The sequence below is a fragment of the Sebastes umbrosus genome, chromosome 23, assembly GCF_015220745.1.
Source record: "Sebastes umbrosus isolate fSebUmb1 chromosome 23, fSebUmb1.pri, whole genome shotgun sequence".
Taxonomy (NCBI): domain Eukaryota; kingdom Metazoa; phylum Chordata; class Actinopteri; order Perciformes; family Sebastidae; genus Sebastes; species Sebastes umbrosus.
In genome coordinates, this window is record NC_051291.1 from 6061819 (window position 1) to 6070860 (window position 9042).

Here is a 9042-nt window from a genome sequence, read left to right on the forward strand (position 1 = left end):
TTGTTCCGAGTTTAGAAAACTTGTATTGTCAGTTGGTGCCTAAACAAAACCACTCACCAATCTAGTAGCACTGAAAGGAATAAAAGTTGCTATTTATTTATTTAAATATTTTTTGTACTAATTGCTTGAGCATAGTCTGTTTTTTAAGTTTTAGGCCTGCAATTCTGTTGCTTACCTGCCTCTAAAAATGGCAGTTTTTAACATAATACTATGGAGAGTACCGTCTCGTGTCACCTAAACTATGAGCCCATGTTATAAACCTGGGTACAGCAAAGAAAGCGGTAGACTAAAACGATGGTTTTATGATCTTCTAAGTATGTAATTCCATCCTAAACATGATCATATTAGTGCCTGTGTGTATTGTGAAGGTCCCTGCTGGCCGTTTTTCAGTCCAAATCCCTGAAGTGGATATATTATAGCTTTTTTTTCCTTATTTGACATGTACATATTTTACATTTTCACCCGTGATGGAATGTTTTTTTACTATAATTTCATGTATTTTTGATTTTGTCTTCCTCCATAGCCTTATGTACAAATAGCAGAGCATATCATTTATGTGGTTCTCGTGTCAAAGGTCGAGGCTTTCGCGTAATTTGCCACTGTCGTTTTGTAAAAAAATTGTAAAAATTGTGCACCTTGTTAGTCAAATATACATAGATTTTTTTCTGTGTAGCAAAAAACAGTTTGAAGGTAGATTACGGAGTATCTTTGTGTAACAAAAACAAAACAAGGCACTAAACAGGCTGAACAGGTCCGTCATTTTTTGACACGTGGGTCCCAACCCATCATGAATTAATAAGATATAATACCTCTTTTTAATATAACTTTTCAAATAAGAAGCTGTTCATCAAACAGCTGCGGCACAATAAGGATATTTTCAGTGACCCCATCAAAGTCGAATGAAGTATTTGCATCGAGTATTGTGATATTTTTTGGTATTGTCGAGGTGTCACACGTACATATGGATGCCTATGGGAATTATTAATCAGTATAAGACGAATTAGTAACATATTATGCTCATAAATGGCAAGACAGTAATACAATTTAAGTTTAAAGATGGAGAAAAGTATAATTCAGAATGTGATGGTATTATCTGTTCTGTCTTAAAAACCACACACACTAGTTTTGTACTCAAAGTATTATAACAGGAATTAAAACACACAGATGAAGCTCCATGCATTAACACAGATTGTGTAATTAAACTTGTGTTGACCAAATATATTAGCGTGATTGTTCCAGTTGTTGACATCCAGTCGTGTTAACACTGTCAATGTGTACTTCTGGTGAAAAATGGTCGCAATTCTTTTTCTATGTGAACCAACTACGTGTGTTTCTACAGTTTACGAGGAACTACAAAAATACCAATAAAAAACGAGTGCTGTATAGTATATTTGATTATTGTTCCAGCTGTATATGTTTTGCTAGAGTTTATATTCTATTAAAAAAGTCAATATCTTCATGAAATCTTAACACTTGAACGTGTATAACGGGGAAAGAAATAAACTTATGAATCGGAGTGAACGCTTTTGGGCTTTATTTCATAACACTTAGAACAAAGACTTTGAATATTTAATGTGGTTTATGTGCTTAAAACAATAACGGTTTGTATAAAAACATGCACGGAACAGTTTTTTTTTTAAAATCTATCTTACTTCCCTTTTCTGTTTGAGCAGGAGCAAGATGTCAGCTATTTCCTGGAGTGTCTCGGCCTCCTCTGAGAGTCCGTTGGCCCGGATGCCAGATGTGACCTCCTCTCTCGCTTCGATTGAGAGGTCTTTCATCACACGGCCATTTTCTTGTTGCCCTCTCTCCTCTCTGCCCTCTCTATTCTCCTTGCCTAAATCACAAACAAGAGCAGAAAACATTCATTTCTGTATTAAACGGTGGAATTTGCAGAATATAAACAATGAATAATGTAAATATGTTTCTTAATTTACAAATGAAATGAGTTTCATGTTATACCTCTGCCACCAGTGATGCTCAGAGCATCTAGAAAGGGGTTTATGGGTCTCACTCTGCCGTCAGTGTGTTTGTTTATAACACTGCTGCCTGATAGAGAACCGCCCCTGGGTTTCTTCTCGGTCCAGGGTTTCTCTCCTCTCCCTGCCTTCCCTGATGGAGGTGTGTGTGGCTTTGCAGCGGTATCAGATTGCCTCCCTGTGGCTGGATGCTGCACTGACACATCAACAGGTGGTGGTAGGTACAACCCAGTGGCTTCAACGTCCGCAACAACGCTGCACTGAGTCGAGGCATCACGCGTCTCAGCTGTGGGGTTGTAGACAGTTTGAGTTCCCGCATCTCGACTTTCACCGGGTGTTTTCTTGCATTTGCACACTGAGCTCTGAGCTTGTGGAGATGCAAACTGAGCTGTGCTGCTATCACTTCCTGATGCTTTAACTTGGAAAACTACGTTCTCCATAATTTTGCGATTATCTCTGATGTTCATTTGGGGTTTCGGGAGCGGGGTGGGAGGCCTGGGATGCTTGGTGGGCCTTTGTTGTGGATTCCCCTGGTTTGGGTTTAGGATATCTGCACAACAGGCTTGGTCCATATATGAAGAGGCGGCCTGGAGGAGACATGGCTGACAGCATTCTTCCTCCTAAAATACAGTTAGAAAAGTGTTAGATGTTAGATGTTGCTAAAGAGAACAGTTACTGATGTGTGGTGTTGTGAAATTCAGAAATGAATGCTAACTATTAGGGGTGTAAATCACAAGTTTCATCACAATAGGATATTATATAGATCCTTTGGACAACGATATGATATTTAATGAGATCACAAAGTCTGCCACGATACGATTTTGATCCGATTCAATCGATGTTTTCATTTTGTATGGATATTGGATTGTCGATCACCGAATCCATATATCGACGTATCGTTACACCCCTATTAACTATTGCTGACAGGTGCGGATTGGAGGATTGTTTCTATTGCACCTGTGCATGTTCAATAACGATGATGTGTTCAAAAATGATGGCTGCAGTCACTGGCACAGTGCTGATTTAATTTAATTTAATTTAATTTAATTTAATTTAAAACAATGCAGTCAAATATTAGACTAAACTTTACTGCGGCTTTAACTGTTTTACTCTGAGGTGATTCTGTAGTCCCAGTACAACAGCAAGCTGGACAAAAACTTCTAAGTGCAACTTAACTTACGTCATCCGAGTCTGAACTGAGGTAACCTCTCCTACAAGAGTAACTTGGCGAGTATTCACAGCCATTCATTGGCCCGCTGTTGTGTTCCAGACATGCTGCAGGAGTGGAAAAAAACCCAACATCTATTCAATTTATTGTCTTTTGCCAGCATATACACAATTAGCTTAATTGGAGATCCTTGAGAAACTTACAAAAGTCCACGTCAGTGTAGTTGGAGAGCTGTGAATAAAACAGAATTAACATGTAAAACTGCAGCTGCCCACATCATCAACATGACATAGTATCTTGTATAACTCTATCAGGATACATTTATAAATACTTTTAGAAGCTCTATACCAGTGGTTCCCAACCGTTTGGTTCCCATCGTTGAGTAAACTGATAACCCTCAACTAAGTGACATTTTATGGATATTTCATATTATATTCAATGCATAACAATAACGGTACAGAACAACTGATAAATTGTACAATCAACCCAAATAGTGAATTACTGCAGGATGTTTACGTAAAATGAGCGATTTGGATGAATTTTGAGCAGATTATTTCCTGTGAATATTGCATCGGAGATGAGTTTTCCTGTTATTTTTTAGGAACTTTTAATACAAATCTCTCTCTGTATTACGTATCTTTTAAATTGTAATTTCTTTAACAATTATACTTACTTAATAGGATTATTTCTTATTGACAAATTGAGTGTTTTCTTCTCCCTGACGCTTGGCCATAGTTTATATCTTAAATAATAATCCAAATTTTAAAAATAACAATTTCATTTAGTTTTCCTCACAGAAATTAACGAAATGCTGAGATACAGGCTAACTGTCTATATTTTTTTTTAAAAGTTGTCTTGAGTCGAGTTTCCACCGAGAAGTTCTGGGTAATTTTAGTCCCGGGACTTTTCAAGGAAAATCAAGACCTCGCAACCCCCTCCGTGAAACTTTGGCGACCCCTTGTGGGGTCGGGACCCCAGGTTGGGAACTGGTGCTTTATAAAACAGTTCGTAATGATTGGAGAACCAGGATAAATTTTCTTAATCGTCAAGCAGATATTTATTGTTTGTTTTCTTTCACTTCAATGTCGGTGCTGTTGCAGTTACAAAATCTGCCACCGGGTGGTGATAAAAGGCTAACTTAACACTCACATGTATGATGTCGCTTCCCTCCACTTCCATGCACTGTGGGTCAGGGACAGTTCTGACAGTGAAGAAAAACATGAGAACAAATCATATTACATATCAGGGATTTAAAAAAAAAAATTATATTTCATGTGCATGCACCTACTGTGGTGCTGAAGATGTGGCGGGTGTTTCATCTTTGAGGTATATCTTTGATGTTCCGCTCCCAAAATGAGAACCTGAAATCAAATTTCACGTTAACCTCGACAATAAAGTCGCTGTGGTTGCGTCAAAGTTTCAAGCGGTATTCACCTTTTCTTTCACATTCTTCAGTACTGAAGCCCCTGAAGACATCTCCCTCAAACTGCCGCTCAGTTTCTGACTGGTTGAGAGTGAAGTCCAACAGGGGCTCCTTGTCCTCCGGTTGGTTGAGAGAGAAGATGACCTCACGTCTCGCTTGGTCCCCGGCCTCTGTGTTACTGTGACAACGCGCGTGTGATTTGAGTGCTTATAACAAAAATGACATAGAGAAAATAATCCATCAAATATAAGTCTCACTCTGGCTCTGGACTTGTAAACAGGACTCGAGCTGCTGTGGGTGTCTCCAGTTGGTAGAGAGGTGGGTTGGATCCACAGGACCAGGGGACACAGTCTGTCATACCTCTGGGCTGGGAGAAAGGCTGAAACTAACGGAAATAAAATTAGATTGGAAATTAAAGTGGCATCATATTTGGGAAGACGCTGTCACACTTTGATACTTTGAAAATAATATTCCCTTTTTTACTACCTTGGTTTGCTCCAGCCCTGAGGTGTCCCAGGGGCGAGGGGAGCAGCGGGGAGGTAGCTGTGCCTGCGTCTGGCCTCTCTGCTGGAGGTTCAGCTGCAGGGGGAACATTCCTGAGGAGACCAGTTTGATTTGGCTTAAATTGACGGATTGTATAAAATACACTCATGCACAGTTACCATTGCGTAATTTAATTTGTGAGAGAAAATACTTTGCAACACCACCTTGGCCTGAGGAAGCTGATGAGGTGGAGGAGAAGGGGCTGAGGGGGTCGGTTATAGGTGTCAGGTAGTCAGATGCGCTGTTGTCTGAGAAAGCTGATTCCAGCACTGGTGACAGCTTTATAAAAAACGTAAGTGACTTTTTAGCCAGGGGGTCCCAACAGAGATAAGAAAAGTGCCATATGAATAGCTGGAAAGTGACTAACCTGCCGACACTTGAAGCCTTGTGGAATAACATGCTTTCTTTTTCTTGTCCCTTGAGCACTAGGCGTTGACACAGAATATCCACAATGAATGTTAGTAATGTTTTCAGTATTCATTCATAGACCTGGGTGATGCTAATACAAACCACACTCCAGCTCTACCTGTACTGAGCTTGTACTGAGCCCTCAACCAGACTCAGCTGTGACGGAGAACAGGGGCTCATCGGGAGAACCAGCGGCTCATTTCTCTTATGCTTGGATCCTCCTTTGGAGCTGCCAAGAACTGCCACTTTCGGAGGATCTGAAAAACACAAACATTGTTTACTTAAATCTTTTGCCACACTGAGGAACTAATGCTGCTGTCTTGGCCACGTCTCTCTTGCAAAAGAGATTCTTAATCTCAATGAGTACTACCTGGTTAAATAAAGGTTAAATAAAATAAATAAAAATATATTATATTTGTTACTACTGTAACTTTCACACTGAATTTGTTTGAGGTAAAGACAGTATAAGGGAGGGTACCCTTCATTTTTCTCCTGAACTGATGTAATGTTTTCCCTTTCAGCTTCTTTATTGTGACTTTTGATAACCAGAACTATTGACTTATATATATATATATGTCTAGTTCTCACCTTTAATGTCCTTCTTAGCAGCTATCTGGTTGACTATAAACAGAGTGACCAGGTCCATACTACCAGAGCTAACGTTAGAGCCTCCAGGGGATGCTGGCAGAGAGACTCCCAAGTTTCTCAACTTCTGCTGCATTTTTCTCTTTTCAAAGAACTCCTGAGGGGGAAATAAAGCAACACCACAATGTATTCAAAGATTTTTGTCTTGTAAAGTCATGGAAATTGTAGTCAGCTGTCTCACCCTCTGCTTTTTTGCATCATTCTTCACCACGAACCGGTTCCTGCAATGTGAGTAGTTCACGTTAACATAACTAAGATAACTTAGAACTAAAGAAAAAATATTGTACTAGTAATTTCTTTTTTTTTAAACTTTTTATAATTGTATTATTTATTATTAATAATTGTATTTATTATTATGATTATTATCATTGTTATTATTATTATTATCATTATTATTAATATTATCATTATTATTATCATTATTATTATTACCATTGTTATTATTATTATCATTATCATTGTTATTATTATTATTATTGCCATTGTTATTATTATCATTATTATTATTATTATCACCATTATTATCATTGTTATTATTATTATCATTATCATTGTTATTATTATCATTATTATTATTATCACCATTATTATCATTGTTATTATTATTATTATTGCCATTGTTATTAATATTATTATTATAATTATTATTATTATTATCATTATTATTATTATTACCATTGTTATTACCATTATTATTATTATTACTATTATTATCATTGTTATTATTATCATTATTATTATTATTATCACCATTATTATCATTGTTATTATTATTATTATTGCCATTGTTATTATTATCATTATTATTATTATTATCACCATTATTATCATTGTTATTATCATTATCATTGTTATTATTATCATTATTATTATTATCACCATTATTATCATTGTTATTATTATTATTATTGCCATTGTTATTAATATTATTATTATAATTATTATTATTATTATCATTATTATTATTATTACCATTGTTATTACCATTATTATTATTATTATTATTATTATCATTGTTATTATTATTACTATTATTATCATTGTTATTATCATTATCATTGTTAATATTATTATTATTACTATTATTATCAGTTATTATTATCATTATCATTGTTATTATTATTATTATCATTATTATTATCATTGTTATTATTATTACTATTATTATCATTGTTATTATCATTATCATTGTTAATATTATTATTATTACTATTATTATCAGTTATTATTATCATTATCATTGTTATTATTATTATTATCATTATTATTATCATTGTTATTATTATTACTATTATTATCATTGTTATTATCATTATCATTGTTAATATTATTATCATTACTATTATTATCAGTTATTATTATCATTATCATTGTTATTATTATTATTATCATTATTATTATCATTGTTATTATTATTATCATTGTTATTATTATTATCATTATTATCATTATTACCATTATTATTATTATTATTATTATTATTATCATTGTTATTATTATTATCATTATTATCATTATTACCATTATTATTATTATTATTATTATTATTATTATTATTATTACAATTTTTTCTCTCCTTTGTTTTCTCAATTCACAGTTACCTAGTTATCTGTTATTATATGTATTTATTTTATTTGTTATGGTTTAGGATGTTGAAATCATTTTAAATAAGGAAACAATAAAAAAAACAAAACATAAATAAATAAAATGGAAGAGAACCATGCTAAGTTAGCTTAACTATGCTAATTTAGCTGAACTAGCTTAGTTAACGGTTATAGACTAACGGTTACAGACTAACGGTAACATTAACACGTCAACTAGCTAAACTAACCTCCTCTCTCTTACCTTGAACCTCCAACCCAGTTCATGTTCACCGTCTGTAACTATCAGAGAAGCAGTGAAAACAACACAACTAGTGTGGAAGGTCTGGTAGTTAGCATGTTTCTGCTAGGTAGCTATCTAACGGTTACTGAAGTTGTATGAAGAGGTGCGCGAGGACCAACTGCCACTATCACGCGCCGCTCAGAAGAAGTTCATACATGTGTGTTAAAGGTCCCACATCAGCTCTTTATCAGGTGTTTACATTTTTATTTATCATTTATCATTGTTGTAGGTCTATGGTACGACAGAGTATTAGGGCCACATTGATGTAAAAAAAAAATCTGAGATTATGAGAATAAAGTCGTAATATTATAAAGTAGTCATTTTATGTTTTATTTTATTTTTTCTGGTTAAGTTATGACTTTATTCTCGTAATATTACGACTTTATTCTTGTAAAGTTATGACTTCATTCTCGTAATATTACGACTTTATTCTTGTAAAGTTATGACTTCATTCTCGTAATATTACGACTTTTTTCTTGTAAAGTTATGACTTTATTCTGGTAGTATTAAGACTTTATTCTCTTTAAGATATGACTTTATTCTCGTAATATTACAACTTTTTTCTTGCAAAGTTATGACTTCATTCTCGTAATATTACAACTTTTTTTCTTGTAAAGTTATGATTTTATTCTCGTAATATTACGACTTTTATCTCGTTAAGTTACGACTTTATTCTCATAATATTACTACTTTTTTTCTCTTAAAGTTACGACTTTATTCTCGTAATATTACGACTTTTTTTTCTTGTAAAGTTATGACTTTATTCTCGTAATATTACAACTTTTTTCTTGCAAAGTTATGACTTCATTCTCGTAATATTACTACTTTTTTTCTTGTAAAGTTATGACTTTATTCTCGTAATATTACGACTTTTATCTCGTTAAGTTACGACTTTATTCTCATAATATTACTACTTTTTTTCTCTTAAAGTTACGACTTTATTCTCGTAATATTACGACTTTTTTTTCTTGTAAAGTTATGACTTTATTCTC

At 34.1% G+C, this 9042-nt stretch overlaps 1 protein-coding gene across 1 annotated transcript; it reads right to left on the bottom strand.

Annotated features, from left to right (window-relative positions):
• Positions 1-1511: 1511 nt before the first annotated feature.
• LOC119483197 lies at positions 1512-8169 on the bottom strand. The gene is made up of 15 exons (XM_037761310.1): positions 8012-8169; positions 6348-6387; positions 6110-6263; positions 5640-5778; positions 5481-5538; positions 5278-5392; positions 5057-5166; positions 4828-4955; positions 4582-4748; positions 4436-4508; positions 4297-4348; positions 3351-3378; positions 3160-3254; positions 1963-2599; positions 1512-1837 (listed from the first exon to the last, which is right to left on the bottom strand). Exons 1-15 carry the CDS (start codon positions 8032-8034, stop codon positions 1644-1646), a joined length of 2013 nt encoding a protein of 670 aa, XP_037617238.1. The 5' UTR covers positions 8035-8169; the 3' UTR covers positions 1512-1643.
• Between the last annotated feature and the right edge of the window lie 873 nt (positions 8170-9042).